The sequence below is a fragment of the Salvelinus alpinus genome, chromosome 23 (genome assembly GCF_045679555.1).
Source record: "Salvelinus alpinus chromosome 23, SLU_Salpinus.1, whole genome shotgun sequence".
NCBI lineage: Eukaryota > Metazoa > Chordata > Actinopteri > Salmoniformes > Salmonidae > Salvelinus > Salvelinus alpinus.
In genome coordinates, this window is record NC_092108.1 from 47,938,931 (window position 1) to 47,962,402 (window position 23,472).

General features: G+C 43.5%; 1 protein-coding gene across 1 annotated transcript in view; it reads left to right on the forward strand.

Moving 5' to 3' along the window:
• Positions 1 to 23,472, forward strand: part of myo10 (myosin X) — a 271,259-nt gene that overhangs the window by 229,544 nt on the left and 18,243 nt on the right. The window contains exons 22-28 of the mRNA XM_071362598.1: positions 3,949 to 4,055; positions 9,387 to 9,602; positions 14,563 to 14,602; positions 14,877 to 15,884; positions 16,068 to 16,188; positions 16,824 to 17,067; positions 18,973 to 19,072. Of these exons, the coding sequence (XP_071218699.1) occupies positions 3,949 to 4,055; positions 9,387 to 9,602; positions 14,563 to 14,602; positions 14,877 to 15,884; positions 16,068 to 16,188; positions 16,824 to 17,067; positions 18,973 to 19,072 (1,836 nt within the window). The remainder of the gene's footprint in view (positions 1 to 3,948; positions 4,056 to 9,386; positions 9,603 to 14,562; positions 14,603 to 14,876; positions 15,885 to 16,067; positions 16,189 to 16,823; positions 17,068 to 18,972; positions 19,073 to 23,472) is intronic.

A 23,472-nucleotide genomic window follows, 5' to 3' on the forward strand; every position in this document is an offset into this window, starting at 1 on the left:
AGAGCAAAAATGACTGTAAGTGGAAGTTAGCAATCCAGAACGTTCGCCATCAAAGTGGAAAGTAAACAGAATCGTAGTAAATTTCAGCTAACTACTCAGCAAACACTTAGCATAACTGCTTTACTTTCATTTCAACATTTAATTATCTACAGCCACTTTATTACTTTATTTCCCTACTGCTGGTCACATTTTCAATGCTAATCCTGTATAATCAGCCACAGCGCTGTTCCGATGAATGTGTTTGTTTTCTAACACTCCACATGGAATTATTACGCTGTCTTAACCTGTATTTCTTCGACCTTATTTTTTTTGTTTTGAATGTGCAAATGTACAATATCAGTCACTAAATAGTGAACATAAAGGTTAACTAAATGTTTCATTAGTTAAAAAAAAAATAGATTTCACCAGAAAGTGATGTCACACTGACCTTTCACCTCTCAAACTCTCCTCTGCAGCCAAAATGGAAGCCACATGCTAATTCTGTCTCTTCATTTGTAGTGTTTATAAAGGTTTGTAATGTGCAAAAGTGCAATGTAAGTCTCAAAATAGTGAAATCACATTGTTAACTAAATGTTTAATACATTTTATGACGATCTTGTAAAGTTAATTGACCGAGATGGAAAACTGTTGACATTGTGACAGTGTTCCACTAGCTACATTAGTGAAAAATGGGAAAATGCTAACTATCTAGCTAGTTTTACCACCATATGTTAGTCAATTTTACTAACTAGTAAAATAGTACCAATAGTTATAGAATTTGAATGGTTAGAATATTATTCTTTGTCAAATCCATTAAAGAAATGTCAAACTGAAAAATGTTCTCCTTATTTCTCCTGGTTTCCTACTGTTTTCAAAGGTTGTTACATTGTAAACACAAAGTAATAAAACATGTCACTTAATTTTACATTAAGTTGCTTGCTCCTGGGTAGAACATTGTAAATACATGCATATCCCTTGTAACAACATTGTAACTACAGAGTTGGTTGTTAAAGATTGTTACAATGTAACTACAAGGGTTATACCTGATGTTCTCCTGTCTCCTAATTTCTCCTGCAAAGGTTGTTACATTCTAGCTACATAGTAATTATAAAGGTTAGGCCTCTACTGGGTTTCACTTTACATTAAGTTGCTTGCTACTGGGTAGGTACCTGGTAATAACAAGTATATCCTATGTAACTACATTGTTCTTACATTACATTTGATTCGGTACAGCCTTGAAGCCAGGTCAGAAATAATCACATTTAAAATGACCTGTAGTTAATGACAGGGTGTGCCTTGTTACAATTGTTGTTACGGGGTCCTGGCTTATTTATCAACCCTGGTATTATATGTGGATCCGATTTGTAGTGGCACCTTGTAGTTGCACGTAAGGTCAGATTTTGGTTTGTGTTATTAACATGGTAATTCATATAGGTGACTTTCATGTAGTTACAAAACATGAGTTACTTAGTGGAACCAGAAAATGTGGAATAACATCAGTAATTACACATGTGGAATAACCTTCAGCAAGTGGATGTGTAATTACACATTCCTTGTTCCAATTGTGAAATAACGGATAGCGCTACAACCTTATTACCATGTAATTACGTCGTACCAAGTCTGGAACCAACCCTGAACAGCTTCTACCCCCAAGCCATAAGACTGCTAAATAGTAAGTTAAATAGATACCCAAATAGCTACTCGGACTACCTGCATTGACCCCCTTTTTGCACTAACTTTTTTGAGTCATCACATGCTGCTTCTATCATTTATTATCTATAATGCTGCCTCGTCACTCTATTGTCCACTCTATTGTCACTCCGGTGTCCACATCAACAACAAACTATCATGGTCCAAACACACCAAGACAGTCGTGAAGAGGGCACGACAAAGCCTATTCCCCCTCAGGAGACTGAAAAGATTTGGCATGAGTCCCCAGATCCTCAAAAGGTTCTACAGCTGCACCATGGAGAGCATCCTGACTGGTTGCATCACTGCCTGGTACGGCAACTGCTCGGCCGCCGACCGCAAGGCACTACAGAGGGTAGTGCGAACGGCCAAGTACATCACTGGGACCAAGCTTCCTGCCATCCAGGACCTCTATACTAGGTGGTGTCAGAGGAAGGCCCAAGAAATTGTCAAAGACCCCAGTCACCCAGGTCATAGACTTTTCTCTCTGCTACCGCACAGCAAGTGGTACCGGAGTGCCAAGTTGAAGTCCAAAAGGATTCTTAACAGCTTCTACCCCCAAGTCACAAGACTGTTGAACAATTAATCAAATGGCCACCCGGACTATTTGCATTGACACTCCCCCCCCCCCCCCCCCCCCCCCTTAATCACTTAATCACTTTACCCCTACCTACATTACATGAACCCCCTTTATATAGCCTCGTTATTGTTATTTTATTGTTACTTTTTTAAACTTTTGTTTATTTAGTCAATATTTTCTTAACTCTGTTTTCCTAAAACTGCATCGTTGGTTAAGGGCTTGTAACTAAGAATTTCACGGAAAAGTCTACGCCTAGCCTCCCGAGTGGTGCAGCGGTTTAAGGCTGAGCCACTCGGGACCCGGGTTGTGTCACAGCCGGCCGCGACCGGGAGACCCGTGACCTTCGCCTCTCCCAAGCCCCATGGGCCAAGACTGGAACTACCAATTGGATATCACGAAATTGGGGAGAAAAAGGGGTAAAAAGTACCAAAAAAACAATACAACTCTACAGCTGTTGTATTTGGCACATGTGACAAATTCTATTGGATTTATTCCTTGGAATATATACACATCTACCTCGATTACCTCATACCGCTGCACATCAACTCGGTACTGGTACCCCGTGTATTTACCCAAGTTATCGTTACTCATTGTGTATTTATTATTACGTGTTTTTGCTCTTCTATTATTTCTCAATTTTCTTTCTCTGTGCATTGTTTGTAAGTAAGCATTTCACTGTTAGTCTACACCTGTTGTTTATGAAGCATGTGACAAATACAATTTGATTTGAATAACATTCATGTGCAGTTACTACTGTGTAGTTAGATAGTAATACTGGCAACTTAATGTACAGTGTTACCTAACATGCATTGATGAGACATTCTATCCTATATCTCAATACCTTGTTTAATGTCCCCTCCTATATCATTCACAAGGATAGAGCCAAGCCAAGACAACTTGTTCAGCAATACCCCTGTAATTCTGACATTTCTCCACTGGTTCACTTGAGACAACATCCCACATCTACATTTCTACGGTCTCTAATTGGCTTAACCTCAAGGCCCACAATTGAGCCTGGTTTCCCTATAGAAATGGAAGACATCTTGGGTCTTAAAAAGGGCGGCCGGACTGCCCGTAGATTAGACCATTCCGAAACGGAGCGACTAAATCCCTCGCCCTCGTTATTTTGCAGCCTTTAACGGTGGCTCCCGCAGTTTGAACAAAATTGTGAGACTCGAACAAAAGAGTGAATCATTGATTTGATGAACTTTGCGGTGTGTTGGGCTGCGTCGTTCTTTTGTGTTGGATTTTAAACTGGTTTTAGATGTGGGTTTCTGAAGTTGTCGGCTTACGTATTTGTAGTGGGTCACAATTTATTTTGAGCATATTCGCAGGCAGAACGGCTGTTGATTGTCTAGCTATACTGTTCCACGTGTTCAAAGGAATAGAATGACATAGACTATACAGAGAGTTGCATTCAATCAAACATCACTGTTACGAATAATACGTGTTCATTCAGAAAACTGGAACTATCTGCCTATTAGGAGTGTACCTGGTATTTGCAAAGAGCCCAAAACCATTCTACTATGTACGGTACAAAAATATAATGTAAATCTATTATGTAGTGTAGGTTTGATCAAATTGCAGGCAAATGTATTTTTTTTAAAGGGATCCCATGGTAACCTTCCTCTTCTCCTTTTTTTCTTCTCCTTTACTGTATCCCCCCTTCCTCTCTTTCCTCCCTCTCTATCCCCCCACAGGTGTTTCTACGGGAGTCTCTGGAGCACAGGTTGGAGAAGCAGCGAGAGTCGGAGGTGCTAAAAGCAGCCATGGTCATCCAGGCTCACGTCATGGGCTACATGGCCAGGTAAACATGCCACATATCCTGTATGTGCGCCAGGTTTGAGGTCATTTCAGTTTAAGTTATGAAATTCATGAAACGAAAATTGCTGCCCATAATCTTTTTTCAGTGTATGAATTTACATTTGAGATTCACTTCCTAAATTGACGAATTGGATGCTGAATTGACCGCAACCCTGATAGGCATATGCCATACAGCGCACACACACACAAGTATTGGTAGCTGCAGCCCAATATGGTGACCGGACTATGGGTGAGTGGGTGTGTCGAAAGGAGTGGGTGTATGGAAAAGCGAATCAGCTAATTGGCCAGATTTGTTGCCACTCAAGATCGTTTTGCGTGGCTGATTGGGCCGAACTACAAGTCCATAATAGGCCACCAGTGCTCTGCCGACTTGAAGTGCTTCCTACTTTGTAGCATGGTCGTGTTTCCGGCGGTAGCTACGTGGTCCTTTAAGATTGTCTAGATCAGAGGTGCACAATTGGCGGACCTCGGTCCGAGTCCGCACCGAGCGAAGGTTCTATCTGGACTTCGACACATTTCTCAGAAATAATTGTTAAATTAAATACTGATGAAGCAACCCTTTTTTACAATGTACACGTACTGAGCTGGCTCAGCACAGCTGGGAAGGTTCTAGACAGCGCCCCATTCTACTGGGTGTTGTCCAATCACGTGCGTTATTTAAACCACTTCACGAAACTCAGCCAATCAAAGCAAATTTTTACAATGCATGTTAGGAGACTGATGTTGTCAGAGAGCAATACAGCGGGAGAAGCAAAAGCGGAAGCGAGAGGAGAAATTATAGAGTGGCGTGCGCAAGAGTCAGGAAAGTCGATACAGAAAATTGAGCTTTCAAAGAGGAGTGGAGAAACAAATATGCCTTTGTCCTTCCCGCAGCGAATGTCAAACCACTCTGCCTGATATGTTCAGAGACCGTGGCTCCAATAAAAAAGTTCCAACGTGAAGCGCCACTACGAGACAAAGCACAAATCTTTTGAGCAAACATATCCACAGCAGTCTGAGGTGAGGGCACGCCAAATAAACGTACTCAAAGCCCAGTATGATCGGTCCACCAGAGTCCTCTCTGCATTCACTGCCCAACAACGTGCAAACGAATGTTCACTAAAAATAGCTTGGATTTTGGGTCAACACCAAAAGCCATTTATTGACGGGCGAGTGGTGATGGAATGCATGAAAGCTGTTGCTGAAACTTTACTTGACGGTAAACAAAAAGACGAGCTGTGTGAAAAGATCAACTAAATCCCAATGTCACGTACCACCACAGAAAGAAAGAGTGAAATACTAACAGAGGAATTATTAACACAGCTTGATTGAAGCTATTCGGAGTGCACCATGCGTAGCATTAGCTGTTGATGAATCTACTGATGTGAGTGATAATGCCCAGCTTCTGGTGTATGTTAGATTTTACCACACAGGGAAGAAGGAATTCTGTGAAGACCTGTTAGGTGTAACACAACTCGAGACACATGCAAGAGGAAAAATACATATACAGTGGCTTGTGAAAGTGTTCACCCCGCTTGGCATTTTTCCTATTTTGTTGCCTTTGTTGGGTTTGTATCATTTGATTTACACAACATTCCTACCACTTTGAAGATGCAACATATGTTTTATTGTGAAACAAACAAGAAATAAGACAAAAAAACTGAAAACTTGAGCGTGTATAACTATTCACCCCCCCAAAGTCAATACTTTGTAGAGCAACCTTTTGTAGAGCAACCTTTTGCAGCGATTACAGCTGCGAGTCTCTTGGGGTATGTCTCTATAAGCTTGGCACATCTAGCCACTGGGATTTTTGCCCATTCTTCAAGGCAAAACTGCTCCAACTCCTTCAAGTTGGATGGGTTCCGCCAGTTTCCAGAGGAAAGGAAGATCTTCAAGGAGACTCTGCACACTTCCCAAAAGTGCAGTAACAGATTCAGGGTGAGAGAGATATTTCTCCTCATATTGACTTAATAGATAAACCGATTGGAAACTTCAGAAATCGCTTTGACATCTTTAGCCTTGGAAAGCAGCTCCTTCTCCTAATTGAGAATCCATTCCTCATCACAGATGTCAGGGGATTTTCAAAGGATGTGACACAGACCTTCAAGTTGCTGGATCTCTACAGATGGAACTGATTTATCTGCAAGCAAATGTTGCACTAAGAGAGCACTTTCAACTAACTGATCATGACAGCTGCAGGCTGTGTCTGAGACTGTTTTCCCTGGTCTAACCAAAGTAGCACCACACACATTGACCATGTTTGGCTCCACATACAGTTGTGAGTCTTCTTTCTCCACTATGGACATCATTAACAATAAGTACCGCTCTAGACTCACCAATGAGCACCTACATATGTGCATGAGAATGGCACTGACTCTATTCCAGCCAAGGTTCAAATTACTGGCAGGGCAAGAAACAGCCCATTTCTCTCACTAAAGAAGAGAGGTGGGAGAGAGTAGGAAAGATCAATATTAAACCTGTGGTTTCTTATTTGTTCAGAAATCAAATCACTTTTTTCAGAAACAGGCACTTTTGTTCTTGTTTTGTGAAGATGCAGTCTCGGTTTGCTTGAAATGAGAACATTTGTGATAGGCCTACTTTTATTTATGATTGGGCTGCATATTTATTTTACCTCATGTTTAATGTGTCTGCATTGGAAATGTGCAATAGATATTGTTTAAATGTTATTGAAATGTAGTACTTTGTTTATTAGCTACACATATACAGTACTGTGCAAAAGGTTTAGGCGGGTTAAAAAAGGCTGTAAAGTAAGAGTGCTTTCAAAAATAGACACGTTAATAGATTATATTTATCAATGAACTAAATGCAGTGACCAGAGTAAAAATCTAAATCAAATCCATATTTGGTGTGACCACCCTTTGCCTTCAAAACAGCATCAATTCTTGTAGGTACACTTGCACAAAGTCAGGGATTTTGTAGGCATATAGGCAGGTGTATGATTAACCAATTATACCAAACAGGTGCTAATGATCATCAATTCAATATGTAGGTTGAAACACAATCATTAACTGAAACAGAAACAGCTGTGGAAACAGGAGGATTAAAACTGGGTGAAGAACAGCCAACCCCAGTTAAGGTTGCTGAAGACAGTTCACTGTCAAAAGTCATACGCCATGGCAAGACTGAGCACAGCAACAAGACTGCATCAGCAAGGTCTCTCCCAGGCAGACATTTCAAGTCAGACAGGGGTTTCCAGATGTGCTGTCCAAGCTCTTTTGAAGAAGAACAAAGAAACGGGCAACGTTGAGGACCGTAGACGCAGTGGTCGGCCAAAGAAACTTCCTGCAGCAGATGAAAGACACGTCACGCTTACTTCCCTTCACAATCGGAAGATGTCCAGCAGTGACATCAGCTCAGAATTGGCAGAAAACAGTGGGACCCTGGTACACCCATCTACTGTCCGGAGAAGTCTGGTCAGAAGTGGCCTTCGTGGAAGACTCGCGGCCAAAAAGCCATACCTCTGACGTGGAAACAAGGTCAAGCGACTCAACTATGCAAGAAAACACAAGAACTGGGGTGCAGAAAAATGGCAGCAGGTGCTCTAGACTGATGAGTCAAAATTTTAACTATTTGGCTGTAGCAGAAGGCAGTTTGTTCGCCGAAGGGCTGGAAATGAGTGTCTGCAGGCAACAGTGAAGCATGGTGGAGGTTCCTCGCAAGTTTGGGGCTGCATTTCTTCAAATAGAGTTGGGGATTTGGTCAGAATTAATGGTCTCCTCAATGCTGAGAAGTACAGGCAGATAATTATCCGTCATGCAATACCATCAGGGGGGCATCTGATTGGCCCAAAATGTATTCTGCAGCATGACAATGTCCCCAAACATACAACGAAAGTCATTAAGAACTATCTTTAGCGTAAAGAAGAACAAGGAGTTCTGGAAGGGATGGTATGGCCCCCACAGAGCCCTGATCTCAACATCTTTGAGTCTATCTGGGATTACATGAAGAGAGAGAAGCTCCTGAGGCTGCTTAAATCCACAGAAGAACTATGGTTAGTTCTCCAAGATGTTTGGGCCAACCTACCTACCGAGTTCCTTCAAAAACTTTGTGCAAGTGTACCTAGGAGAATTGATGCTGTTTTGAAGCCAAAGGGTGGTCACACCAAATATTGATTTGATGTAGATTTTTCTTCTGTTCACTCACTTTGCGTTTAGTTAATTGATAAATATAATCTATTAACGTGTCTATTTTTGAAAGCATTCTTACTTTACAGCATTTTTTTCACAGCTGCCTAAAACTTTTGCACAGTACTGTACAAGAACTACATATGCCCCCAAATCATAGCGCACGCTAGACATTTTAATGGCTTGGACCTTTAGGGGGAGAAAATGTCAATCACTGGACCTCTTTGAATTCTAATTGTGCACCCCTGGTCTAGATGGTTATCAGTTATTTCTTGTTTAGACTGCTATCCGACTTGAAATAAAATCATGCAACTCAAGCATTCTCTGGCTTAAAAACACAAGTCCAAACTCTCGCGGTATGGCAGCTCAATGTACGGTAGTTGCATGGTAAGAAACAGAAGAAGAAAAACAGTTCAATCAAAACCGTCAGACCGAAAGCAGAGCGCTTTCGACACACCCACTCCTTTCCACACGCCCACTACTTTCCTTTCCACACGCCCACTACTTTCCTTTCCACACGCCCACTACTTTCCTTTCGACACACCCACTCCTTTCCACACGCCCACTACTTTCCTTTCGACACACCCACTCCTTTCCACACACCCACTACTTTCCTTTCGACACACCCACTCCTTTCCACACGCCCACTACTTTCCTTTCAACACACCCACTCCTTTCCACACGCCCACTACTTTCCTTTTGACACACCCACTCCTTTCCACACGCCCACTACTTTCCTTTTGACACACCCACTCCTTTCCACACGCCCACTACTTTCCTTTTGACACACCCACTCCTTTCCACACGCCCACTACTGTGTATAATGTGTATATTTGTGCAGGGCACGTTTGAAAAAGAGACCTAGGTCTCAATATGTCTTCCCAGGTAATTTTTTAAAACTACTTTCCTTTTGACACACCCACTCTCCCATACTCCAGTCACCATATTGGGATGCAGCTACCCCCTTCTCTACACACAGCCTCTTCGGGGGAAACGATTGGGCCAAAGTCAGACCCTGGGGGGGACCACTTCCCTGTTACACACTTGTCAGTAATTGTATATATGATTATGCGTACATACTTACTGAATACCTATTGTGATGTTTAGCTATTCCAAGATGAGAACACACTAAGAGATACGATTCTAAGGCGAGCTATATCAATTTCCTTTTCATTGATGTCACTCCACAGGAAGCAGTACAGGAAGCTGTTGCAGTGCATTGTGGTCATTCAGAAGAACTACAGGGCGTTTTATTGGAGGCGGAAGTTCTTGCTCCTGCGCTGGGCCGCTCTCACCTTCCAGAAATGCCTGAGGGGCCAGTTGGGACGAAAGGTCTACTGCCAGCTCCTGGATGAGAGGAAGATGGAGGAGGATAAGAGGAGGAGGAGGGTGGAAGAGCTGGATAGGTGAGCTATTTGCAGTTTCTGTGTGTGTGTGTTTGTGTGCTGACGGGTTGGATTTGATTATTCCACTTTATTAATTTATGTAGAAGACACTGTTGTGTATGCTATTGCCCACGCGGCTGACTAGGTTATTTCTGAGCTTCAATCGGCCTTTATCGCCTTGCAAAAAATAACTATAAATAAACAATAACTGTTAAATCATTGTCAACACATAACACCATATTAAGGTGTGGGATTTTGACAGTATTACAAAACACAACTAGCAATTCTCTTTTACTCCAGTAGCTAGCGTAATCTGTCCGTCCACAATTCCCCTGTGGGAACATGGCGATTCTCAACACCCGACAACACCCGCTACTATCCAAGAGATTGTTCGTGAGGAAATTGCCTCAGCCTTCAGCACTTAAAACCAGCAAATGAATATCTGCACTGCTTACTCAACTAAAGTGGACAGTTTGGAAACAGTGGCCAGTGTGACAGAGGTGCGACTCCGTGACAAGGACACAGCGCAAACTAAGCTAGAAGGGGAGTCAATCTCCTGAAAAAGATAACAGAATCCACTCAGACATAATTCCCGCAATTTCAATATGCGGCTCACAGGACTTGAAACTGGTGTGGAAGCCGGAAACCCAACTTCCTTCATGAGCAAAATCTTTTATATGAACTGTTTGGGCAGGAAAAGCTTGGTCCCATGCCGCTGATTAACATTGCTCATCGCACGAGTCCTATCCACAACGGAGTTCGGTGTATGATTGTACGAATCCACAGTTTTGACGTCTAATGGCAAATTGTTCGCCTCGCAGCGGAATTGGTGGCTTTGAAGAGGATCAGCATCTACCCAGACCTGAGTGCCGAACTGCTGAAACAGAGGGCGACCTACAACTAGGTGAGATCACAGATACGCAAGCTAAACCTGAGATGCGACTCATCTTGACTTTCCAGAATACAACACAAACGTTTTCCACTGCCATGGAGGCTCAATAGTTCTTTGGGAAGCACATCAAGCCAACACACAAGGGGACGAGCCGACAGATCTGGGCTAACCCCAATTTGACTGGCTCAATATTCAGGTATGCTATCCCATGCACAATCCTGCCCTCACCATAAGACAATGATGAGGACAACCCCTCAATTGGGTAAAATGAAAAAATATAATTTTTATTATTATTGCTGAACATTGGACTTTGTTATTATTTTATTGCCTATGGTTCAGGACATTTAGACAATGATGACATCACATCAATTAATGAACAATGGACAATATTTTTGGGGGGTGACCAACTTTTTTTTGTTCTTTTTTTTTGAGGGGTTCAGATCACAGGCAATAATATTCTAAAAGTACATAGATCCACCCTCTCGGCGACCAGAGAAAACCCTCCCCATACCACCCCTTCCCTGTGGGTCTGAAAGCAAAGACAGTAAAAAATATGAAAATACCTATACAGCGCCTTCAGAAACCCCTTGACTTTTTCTACATTTTGTTGTGTCATTTTTGTCACTGGCCTACACATAGTGGTGTAAAGTACTTAAATACCCTAAAGTACTACATACGTTTAATTTTTTTGAGTATCTGTTCTTTACTTTACTATTTATATTTTTGACAACTTTTACTTCACTACATTCCTAAAGAAAACGTTTTACTCCACACATTTTCCCTGAATGCTTAGCAGCACAGAACAATTGTCCAATTCACACACGTATCAAGAGAACATCCCTGGTCATCCCTACTGCCTCTGATCTGGCGGACTCACTAAACACAAATGCTTTATTTGTAAATGTGCATTGGGGGCCACAATTGGAGATGATATTCTCAGGAAGGCCATAGTGCCGGAAGACCTGCTGGAACAGTGCCTCAGTGACCTGGACAGCGGTAGAGAGACCAGAGAGAGGGATGAAACGGCATGATTTAGAGAATCTGTCCACTATCAGCAAAAATGGTGGCAAAACCATCAGAAGCGAGGAGATCAGTGACAAAATCAATGGACAGATGTGACCAGAGATGCTGAGGCACGAGAATGGGAAGGAGTTTCCCTGCTGGAGCGTTCCGGGGGTATTTGGATTGGGCACATACGGAACAGAAGTTGACATAACGAGTGACGTCCTACGCCAAGGTGGGCCACCCATACTTTCCAGAGATGGACTGAATGGTGCAGGTGATACCTGGATGTCCAGAGACAACCGCTGTGTGCGCGACAAGGTCAACAGCCGATCCCTTATCCCCGTGGGAACGTAGGTGCCCTCAGGAGGACAGGTAGAAGGTGTGGGTTCTCCCTCCAGGGCCTGGTGAATTTCCACATCTACGTCCCAGAGCACAGGGGCTACAACTCGAGAGGGCGGAATTATGGGTGCACTGAAGACAGGAACCTCTCCCGATTTGTGGAGACGGGACAGGGCATCAGCTTTGTGTTTTTTTCAATCAAATCTGGTGAAGAAAAGGGCCCACCTTGCTTGGCGCGGGTTCAGTCATCTCGCTGTGCGTATGTACTCCAGGTTCCGATGGTCAGTGAGGATGAGAAATGCGTCCTTGGTGCCCTCCAGCCAGTGTCTCCACTCCTCTAATGCCAACTTCACTGCCAGGAGCTCCCGATCGCCCACTTCATAGTTCCTCTCTGCAGTTTTTACTGCAAGTCTCCTGGAAAGACATTAAGACTGATCACGAGGATGTGTAAAACATGAAGACTGATCATGAGGATGTGTAAAACATGAAGACTGATCATGAGGATGTGTAAAACACGAAGACTGATCATGAGGATGTGTAAAACACGAAGACTGATCATGAGGATGTGTAAAACACGAAGACTGATCATGAGGATGTGTAAAACATGAGACTGATCATCAGGATGTGTAAAACATGAAGACTGATCATCAGGATGTGTAAAACATGAAGACTGATCATGAGGATGTGTAAAACATGAAGACTTACCATGAGGATGTGTAACCATGTTCATCTGTAAACAAAAAAGGGTACAGTAGACTGCTTTGTGTTTTGTTACACTCAGAGTCAGTAATGAGGCATTGAGATGGGCTATTAGCAAAGATATGCAAAGTTTGAGGGGGGCTTGATTTGTAGACAGTCTAGTCGTGTATTGTTGTGTATGAGCACCTACAGTTGTGCTGTTGAGTAGACAAGCACTGCCAACCATAGAGTCAATCGGCTAGATTGGCGTATATTAATTGCCACTCTCTCCCATGCCAAAGAACTGACTGCAAGGGACTGAAAGTTTGAGGAGCACTTGTCATGTAGACAAGTTTAGTTTAGTGTATTGGGGATAAATACCTTTGGCTGTCCTGGATTGTTTCCGAGTCAGATGATGTTGATCTTGCGCTTGTTCTCGGCTGAAGGCTTTCATCCAATGGGTCTACAGGCTCTGTACTACTGAAGCTGGTGTCAAGGTCGTCATCAGCAGCAGGGTTAGTCCGTAGGAAACACAGTAGTCAGTAATTAGCTAACATTTTACTACCTTGTCCCCATCAATACACACTCAAACAAGGTACTATATCCACCCAGCCCCCTCATGTCAATAAATCATGCCTACTAACCTTCACACACAATACCCACCCCCAACAGACTTCAATCCATCACCCACACCATTCCCTTCTTACTAATACCTCCTTTTCTCCAATTTAGACTTCAAGTCTTACATGAACAATCAACTAAGCCTCCATAATACAGAGAGAACTACAGTAGAAGTTGTATCCTACTTGTGAACACACCAGTGGCGTGTATTCATGGATGCCAAGGGAAGCCAGGCTTCCCCCCAAAAAATGTAGCCAGAAAAGAAGAAATAAAATATTTGTGTTTTATAGTTTTTCTTCAATTCGCAAGAGGCTGAATGTATCTCACCGGAGAAAGCATCCGAGTGAGCAAAACGGCACCCCTCTGTCTCAGTATGTGTAGCCCATCTATCTGACGCTGTCTGGTCAAAAAGAGTATGACCAAAGATTTGTATAACTATACTCTGTGAAGGGCGCATGTGCAATAACTCAATCCCCCATTGCATTTCTTCTAAAGAAAGCTATTTTTTGGGAACTTTGGCAAAGGCTAAAGTCTACAAAACTTAGTCCACTCTGTTCGTAACATATCCTAGTTATTGAGATGAAATGTTTCATCGATGAGAAAATGTGCAGAATGTCGGCCAAAATCCATCTTGCTCCATCTTCTCCCACTGCCGACCACTGGGCTTCCTCTCATCACTATATTTGGTAGTGAGTGGAAACGCCAACTGGCTGTTTCACATTTATACATCCGGTGAAATATCTGTCTCATTGTTCTATATGTGGTATGACGCTGTATGACATTGTTGCTGCCCATAGCATTGAATGCCAGGGAAGCCAGCGAGCATTTGGCCTGCCTTGATAAGAAAAACTATAAAATAATAGCCAGCATTGAGCTAAACTGAGTGAGCTCAACTGTGAATGGTCCTGGTTCACCAAAAGAAAATGTCAAGGGAAGCCAATTTGGATTAGGCTTCACTCCTATCACATCGAATTAACAGAAATATGTCATTGCCAGAAACAACTTTAATTGTTGCATTCTCATTGTGTTGCTAACTAGCTAAAATTGTCCCTTTCCTAAATTAGCCATAGATGGAGATAAGGATTTGGACTTGTGGTTTTACTTAATTCTCCGTACTGACCAATTATTACAATGGTGATTCTGAACCAATGATAAATTCATACATTGTGCCCCTGGCCTGAGAGGATGGAAGTTCAATATGTAGCTAGCTGTTAACTATATAGCTAGCTCATCATTGCCCAAGAAAGGAAGTTAGGCTAGCGAGCAAGTTATAATACTGTTTATTTTGTTTATATATTTTTTTACCTTTATTTTGTTAGGGAGTAATGTTTAGACCAAGGTTTCTTTTTCAAATGAGCCATGTAAATACAAAAAATGCACACATGAAATATGTGGTAATATGTAACATGACATGATGTTGCTGTTTTCTGTGTTTTTTTATTACAGGGAAAAGAAGAGGCTGGAGGCTGAATGGCTAGCACAATATGTAAGAGTATCTATTAATCGCATAACATTAATTTATGATTTGCTTCTAGATTGGGCTTTATAGTATCACCCCTTTCTCAATGCATGTTGCATGATTATGTCTTTCACTCTCGGTGCCTGTTGGATAAAACCGAGTTAAACATTTTGCCACTGCGCTTTGTGTTGTGCTATCTCTCTCTGTCTTAGTTGCCTTTTGCTTAATAGCTTGCTGACCACTCTCAGTACCAGTCTCTCTCGAAACATTAGTTTTTGCGCTCTCTTTTCTTTCTCCATAGGCAGAGAAAGCCAGGAAGGTTGAGGACCTCCATCAGGCCCAAGAGCTATACCTTCTGACTCAGACACAAACACAGACACAGAAAACTACACAGACACAACAAGCAACATTGCCGGCAACCCAGGCAGTGCAGCAACAGCTGAATGAAATGGAGTCTTGCAAAATGTTCAAAGAGATCTCTACGGAGGAGTTTTCCGAAGAGGCGGTGCGGCCCGAGGACGCATCCCAGGACGCCTCGCAGGTGGAGGAGATCCTACGTCTGGAGCGGGAGATCCAAGAGCTTCAGCGGCAGAAGGAGCAGCAGGAGCTGTCCCTGACCGAGGCCTCCCTCCACCGACTGCAGACCCTCCGTGACCAGGAGCTGCAGCGCCTGGAGGACGAGGCGTGCAAGGCCGCCCAGCAGTTCTTGGAGTCGCTCAACTTCGACGAGATTGACGAGTGCGTGCGCAACATCGAGTGCTCGCTGGGCGTGGAGGAGGAGGAGAAGATAGGCGGAGAGAGGGACGAGGGCGAGGAGGAAGAGGTGGATGAAGGCTTTGGTGCCGATGATGAGGGATACAAGGACTCACCCAACCCCAGCGAGCACGGCCACTCAGACGGCCAGCGCACCAGTGGCATCCGCACCAGCGACGACTCATCCGAGGAGGACCCGTACGCTAATGACGGAATGCAGATCCCACTCCTGCCACCAAATACACTACTCCACCAGCCGCTGCCCCTGCCGCCGCTGTTCCAAGCCTGCCACAGCGCCTCCTCTGGCGGGGACTCGGTCTACTGCCACCCCCAGGTTTCGGAGGCCCACTCCGATGATCTGGTCGAGCTCATTCCTCCGGATGAAGACTCGGACTATGACCAGGACGACTATGACGAGGGCGCCATAGTGTCCAGTGGCAGCATGGCGTTCTCACAACCCTGCAAAGGGCAGTGGTCACCTGACTACCACGGCTCTGTGGGCACCTACAACAGTTCGGGGACCTATCGCTTCAGCTCGGAGGGGGCCCAATCATCGGTGGGTACTAGCAGTGGGTGACATCACAACCTAGTTCAGGGGTCGAAGCAATAATATGGTTAATGGTTTTCATCAGTAAAAGTGAAACCAATACATATTTTACTTATGATGTTGACATAATAACATGTTTATGTTAAACCTCAATATGTCTCTTTCTCGCACTTTTTCCTTCTCTCTGCTCAGTTTGAGGACAGCGAGGACGATTTCAACAGGTTCGACATGGACGACGAGCTGTCCTACCGGCGAGACTCGGTCTACAGTTGTGTCACACTGCCATACTTTCACAGCTTCCTCCACATCAAAGGTAACACATTTTTGTTCTAGCCCAGCACTAACACAACTAATTGATAAACTCGTCATCAAACCCATGGTTAGTTGAATCAGGTGTTTGCTTTTCACTGAGTCACACTTTGCCATTATTACAATTTACCACTAGGTTACACTGCAGGCATTTGGGAAGAGCACGGCAGTGTTCCTCCATATTGGCTAAATGAGTGCATGGGGGTCTTTCCAACTCACTGCTCACCATTATCCCTCTCTCTCCCTCTATCCACATCCCACCATCTTTCTTTAGGGGTCAGAGGAGCAGTTGCTTGTGCTTGTTGTGACTTTGTCCCTTCTCTCCCCTTCACTCTCACTTTCTTTCTTGCTCTATGTCCTTTCCTCTCTCATTCCCTGTCACTTGCCCTTACTCTTTAATATTGTATGAACACATTAAATGTTTTTTCATTGAAACTCAATCATTTGTTTCTGGTTTATATTCCAAGTTATTTTGTTCAAGAATCAATGGGGAAATGGCATTAATTGAAATGACCGTTGAACTTTAATGGATGTTCATCTCTTTGACTGTGTTACAGCCACACGGGCTTACCTCTACACTTTAATTTAATCATTTCCAATGACTGACGTCTCCCCCTCTCTCTCCCTTCTCTACCCCAGGTGGCCTGATGAACACGTGGAAGCGGCGTTGGTGCGTGCTGAAGGACGAGACCTTCCTGTGGTTCCGCGCCAAGCAGGAGGCCCTGAAGCAGGGCTGGCTCCACAAGAAGGGTGGCGGCTCCTCGACGCTGTCACGCCGCAACTGGAAGCGCCGCTGGTTCGTCCTGCGCCAGAGCAAGCTCATGTACTTCGAGAAAGACGGCGAGGACAAGATGAAGGGCATGCTGGACATGCATGCAGCCAAGTAAGGAGTGAACTATAGAAGGGCTATGTTAAAATGCATCCTTCCTGCTGCCATTCCTTGAGGTAATCAGTGTATTTGTATTTATTATGGATCCCCATTAGCTGCTGCCAAAGCAGCACCTACTCTTCCTGGGGTCCAGCAAAATTAAGGCAGTTAATACAATTTTACATACATTCACAGATTTCACAACACACTGTGTGCCCTCAGGCCCCTCTCCACCACTACCACATATCTACAGTACTAAATCCATGTGTATGTATAGTGCGTATGTTATTGTGTGTGTGTGTGTGTGTGTGTGTGTGTGTGTGTGTGTGTGTGTGTGTGTGTGTGTGTGTGTGTGTGTGTGTGTGTGTGTGTGTGTGTGTGTGTGTGTGTGTGTGTGTGTGTGTGTGTGTGTGTGTGTGTGTGTGTGTGTCTGTGCCAATGTTTTTGTTGCTTCACAGTCCCCACTGTTCCATAAGGTGTTTTTTATCTGTTTTTTAAATCAAATTTTACTGCTTGCATCAGTTACTTGATGCGGAATAGAGTTCCATGTAGTCATGGCTCGATTTAGCCTCCCATAGTCTGTTCTGGACTTGGGGACTGTGAAGAGACCTCTTGTGGTGTGTCTTGTGGGGTATGCATGGGTGCCAGTAGTTCAGACAGACAGCTCGGTGCATTCAACATGTCAATAGCTCTCATAAATAAAAGTAGTGATGAAGCCCATATCTTCTCCACTTTCAGCCAGGAGAGATTTTATTTATTTATTTATTTCACCTTTATTTAACCAGGTAGGCAAGTTGAGAACAAGTTCTCATTTACAATTGCGACCTGGCATGCATTGATTGACATGCTTTTTAATTATAGCTCTCTGTGTACATCCAAGGGCCAGACGTGTTGCCCTGTCATTTTTTGTGGCACCTGACCACACGACTGAACAGTAGTCAAGGTGCAACAAAACTAAGGCCTGTAGGACCTGCCTTGTTGATAGTGTTGTTAAGTCAGAGCATCGCTTTATTATAGACAGACTTCTCCCCATCTTAGCTACTACTGCATCAGTATGTTTGACCATGACAGTTAATAATCTAGGGTTACTCCAAGCAGTTTAGTCATCTCAACTTGCAAATTTTCCACACTATTTATTACTTATTCCTTGCCACCCACTCTGAAACTAACTGCAGCTCTTTGTTGAGTGTTGCAGTCATTTCAGTCGCTGTAGTAGCTGCTGTGTATAGTGTTGAGTCATCCACATACATATAGACACTCTGGCTTTACTCAAAGGCAGTGGCATGTCATTAGTAAAGATGGAAAAAAGCAAGGCGCCTAAACAGCTACCTTGGGGATTTCCTGCTTCTACCTGGATTATGTTTGAGAGGCTTCCATTAAAGAACACCCCCTGTGTTCTGTTAGACAAGTAACTCTTTGTCCACATTATAGCAGGGGATGTAAAGCCATAACACATACGTTTTTCCAGCAGCAGACTATGATCAATAATGTCAAAAGTTGCACTGAAGTCTGACAAGACAGCCCTCACAATCATTTTATCATCAATTTGTCTCAGCCAGTCATCAGTCATTTGTTTAAGTGCTGTGCTTGTTGAGTGTCCTTCCCTATAAGCGTGCTGAAATTCTGTTGTCAATGTGTTTACTGTGAAATAGAATTGTATCTGGTCAAACACCAATTTTTCCAGTGATCTTACTTGACATGTTTATTGACACAGTGAAAACCTTGCTCCTATCAAATCATGTTAGTGATTTCCTCAAAGATCGGAGGAAGGAAGGATACATTTTAGAGTATTTAAATAAAAGAAAATATTATACAAAGCTGTCTTTCTTAATGCCTATCTGGCTAGTTTGGGGTTTCGTCTCTAGTTTTTATATCTGAAGAGAGGGAACTGATCTAGATTGATGTACTTCTATCTTGCAGAGAGATTGTGGACAACACAGGCAAGGAGAACGGAATCGACATCATCATGCCAGAGCGCACCTACCACCTTATTGCTGAAACCGCTGAGGATGCCAGGCAAGTCTCGTGTGTGTGTGTGTGTGTGTGTGTGTGTGTGTGTGTGTGTGTGTGTGTGTGTGTGTGTGTGTGTGTGTGTGTGTGTGTGTGTGTGTGTGTGTGTGTGTGTGTGTGTGTGTGTGTGTGTGTGTGCGTGTACATGTGCATGGTCATCTACTAGGATCAGTTATAGACCAAGTAGAGACCAAGCCATTCAACTGCCCATATCAAAACAAATTAAATCAAGCTTTATTTATACAGCACATTTCAGACATGGAATGCAACGCAATGTTCTTCACAGGAAAAAAAAAATTCATAAAAAAACTATGAAAACAAAAGCTGAAATATTTACTACACAACAAACTTAAGATAAAAACAAAATAATTATAAAAACTGAATGACTAAAAACCCACCTAAGGAAGAGCAAAGCTAAAAAGTTTTGTTTTAAGGTCTCTTTTAAATATGTCCATAGTTTCAGCCCCCCTCAGGTTCTCTAGCAGGCTATTTCAGAGGCTGGGGGCATAATAACTAAAGGCTGCCTTTTCATGCCTATTGGTCCTAGGGTTTGGGATAGTTAAAAGGCCAGACGACCTGAGGGACCTACTGGGTACATAATGTAAAAGCATGTCTGACATGTATTGAGGTGCACAATCGTGGAGTGATTTAAAAACCAATAGAAAAATCTTTAAACTAATTATTAAACTCACAGGCAGCCAGTGCAGAGACCTTAAAACCGGTGTAATGTGAGCTCTCCATCTGATCTTGGTCTGTACCCGTGCTGCAGCATGCTGTATGTTTTGCAGTTGATCAATGGCTTTCTTGGGAAGACCAGACAGGAGAACGTTACAACAGTCATGCCTGCTTGTAATAAAAGCATGGATGAGTCTCTCTGTATCACCCTGAGATAGAAACAGCCACACCATGGCAATGTTTCTCAGGTGATAAAAAGCTATTTTGGTCACATTCCTAATGTATGAATGGAAATTTATTTCAGAATCTAAAATAACACCTTGTTTTTTTTTACCTGGTGTTTTATCTTTATTGCCCGTGAATAAAATGTGCAGCCAGATTCTCTCTCTGTGCTTTGGCTCCAACAATAATTACTTCGGTCTTGTCTTGATTCAGCTGAAGGAAGTTGTGAGCCATCTAAGTATTTAAATCACTAATACAGTCTAATAATTTATCCGTAGAGCTAAAATCCTCTGGTGACACAGAAACGCAAAGTTGTGTATCATCTGGGTAGCAGTGAAAATCAATGTTATGTTTTCTGATAACGCTGCCAAGGGGTAACATATATAAACTGAACAGTACTGGTCCCAAAATCTAACCTTGTTTTCTCTGAGTTATGTTCACCAAGGTTGACAAAAAACTCTCAACCAGTTAAATAGGTCCTAAACCAATTTAGAACTGGATCAGAGAGGCCAGACCACCTCTCCAGTCTGTCCAGAAGGACATCATGGTCAACAGTGTTGAATGTAGCACATAAATCCAAGAGTACAAGGACAAAGAGCTGTTTGGCATCTGTGTTGGCTCGAAGATCATTTACCACTTTTACTAAGGCTGTCTCTGTGGTGTGCATGAACATCAGATTGGAATAAAACATTTTTAAAGGTTGGAGATTATCCGAAACTTGCTAACTCTAGATTACTTTTCTTCAGAAGGCGTTTCACCATAGCAGTTTTTAATACTGTTGTTAATTTGTTTACTGTAAAATAGCATTGTATCTGGTCAAACACAATTTTTTCCAGAAGTTTCCTAAGGGTTGGTATCAGGCTGATTGGTCGGCTATTTGAGCCAGTAAAGGGGGCTTTACTATTCTTGGGTAGCGGATTGACTTTAGCTTCCCTCCAGGCCTGAGGGAACATGCTCTCTAGTAGGCTTAAATTGGTTGTTGTCCTTGATGATCTTCTTAGCCTTCCTGTGACATTGGGTGCTGTAGGTGTCATGGAGGGCAGGTACTTTGCCCCCGGTGATGCCTTGTGCAGACCGGACCACCCTCTGGAGAGACTTGCGAATGAGGGCAGTGCAGTTGCCATACCAGGCTGTGATACAGCCCAACCGGACGCTTTCGATTGTGCATCTGTAAAAGTTTGTCAGAGTTTTGGGTGACAAGCCAACATTTCTTCAGCCTCCTGAGTTTGAAGAGGCGCTGTTGCGCCTTCCTGTTGGGACGGTATGCAAACTGAAGTGGGTCTAGGGTGGCCGGTAAGGTGGCGGTGATATGATCCTTGACTAACCTCTCAAAGCACTTCATGATGACAGAAGTGAGTGCTACGGGGCGGTAGTCATTTAGTTCAGTTATCTTTGCCTTCTTGGGTATAGGAACAATGGTAGCTATCTTGAAGCATATGGCGACAACAGACTGGGATATGGAGCGATTAAATGTGTCCATAAACACACCAGCCAGCTGGTCTGTGCATGCTCTGAGGACGCGGTTAGGGATGCCATCTGGGCCAGCGCCCTTGCGAGGGTTAACAAGTTTAAATGTTTTACTCACGTCAGCCACTGAGAAGGAGAGGGGGTGGGGGTAGATTATAGATTTTATTGAGTGTCTTTGTTAGCAAGCCACGACGGTGGCACTGTATTATCCTCAAAGTGGGTAAAGAAGGTGTTTAGTTTGTCTGGAAGCGTGACATCGGTATTCGTGATGTGGCTGTTTTTGTTTTTGTAGTCTGTGATTTCCTGTAGACCCTGTCACATACGTCTCGTGTCTGAGCCGTTGAATTGCGACTCCACCTTGTCCCTGTACGGGCATTTTACTTGTTTGATTGCCTTGCGGAGGGAAAAACGACACTGTATATATTCAGCTATATTTCCAGACCTCTTGCCATGGTTAAATGCGATGGTTCGCGCTTTCAGTTTTGCATGAATGCCGCCATCCCTCCATGGTTTCTGGTTAGGGTAGGTTTTAATAGTCACAGTGGGTACGACATAGGGCCTTTGCGTGGTAGGCACAAATAATCAAACTTCTCATCAGGTCTTGCTTGACTGATACCCAGCCTAATGTTGGTTATATTATCTCTGAAATATGCCACAAACTCATAACATTTAGATTTGGAGGAAAGTTCACATAGGTTTGAGGGGGTAGGATTTATCAGGCCATCAGTGGTAGAGAAGGGTACTCTCAAATTATTCTGGATCGTAGTGATCAAGTTAGAAAAATTTGCCCATCTGACATTTTAATTGCCTTGTTATATACAGTGGGGAGAACAAGTATTTGATACACTGCCGATTTTGCAGGTTTTCCTACTTACAAAGCATGTAGAGGTCTGTAATTTTTATCATAGGTACACTTCAACTGTGAGAGACGGAATCTAAAACAAAAATCCAGAAAATCACATTGTATGATTTTTAAATAATTCATTTGCATTTTATTGCATGACATAAGTATTTGATCACCTACCAACCAGTAAGAATTCCGGCTCTCACAGACCTGTTAGTTTTTCTTTAAGAAGCCCTCCTGTTCTCCACTCATTACCTGTATTAACTGCACCTGTTTGAACTCGTTACCTGTATAAAAGACACCTGTCCACACACAATCAAACAGATTCCAACCTCTCCACAATGGCCAAGACCAGAGAGCTGTGTAAGGACATCAGGGATAAAATTGTAGACCTGCACAAGGCTGGGATGGGCTACAGGACAATAGGCAAGCAGCTTGGTGAGAAGGAAACAACTGTTGGCGCAATTATTAGAAAATGGAAGAAGTTCAAGATGACGGTCAATCACCCTCGGTCTGGGGCTCCATGCAAGATTTCACCTCGTGGGGCATCAATGATCATGAGGAAGGTGAGGGATCAGCCCAGAACTACACGGCAGGACCTGGTCAATGACCTGAAGAGAGCTGGGACCACAGTCTCAAAGAAAACCATTAGTAACACACTACGCCGTCATGGATTAAAATCCTGCAGCGCACGCAAGGTCCCCCTGCTTAAGCCAGTGCATGTCCAGGCCTGTCTGAAGTTTGCCAATGACCATCTGGATGATCCAGAGGAGGAATGGGAGAAGGTCATGTGGTCTGATGAGACAAAAATAGAGCTTTTTGGTCTAACTCCACTCGCCGTGTTTGGAGGAAGAAGAAGTATGAGTACAACCCCAAGAACACCATCCCAACCGTGAAGCGTGGAGGTGGAAACATCATTCTTTGGGGATGCTTTTCTGCAAAGGGGACAGGACGACTGCACCGTATTGAGGGGAGGATGGATGGGGCCATGTATCGCGAGATCTTGGCCAACAACCTCCTTCCCTCAGTAAGAGCATTGAAGATGGGTCGTGGCTGGGTCTTCCAGCATGACAACGACACGAAGCACACAGCCATGGCAACTAAGGAGTGGCTCCGTAAGAAGCATCTCAAGGTCCTGGAGTGGCCTAGCCAGTCTCCAGACCTGAACCCAATAGAAAATCTTTGGAGGGAGCTGAAAGTCC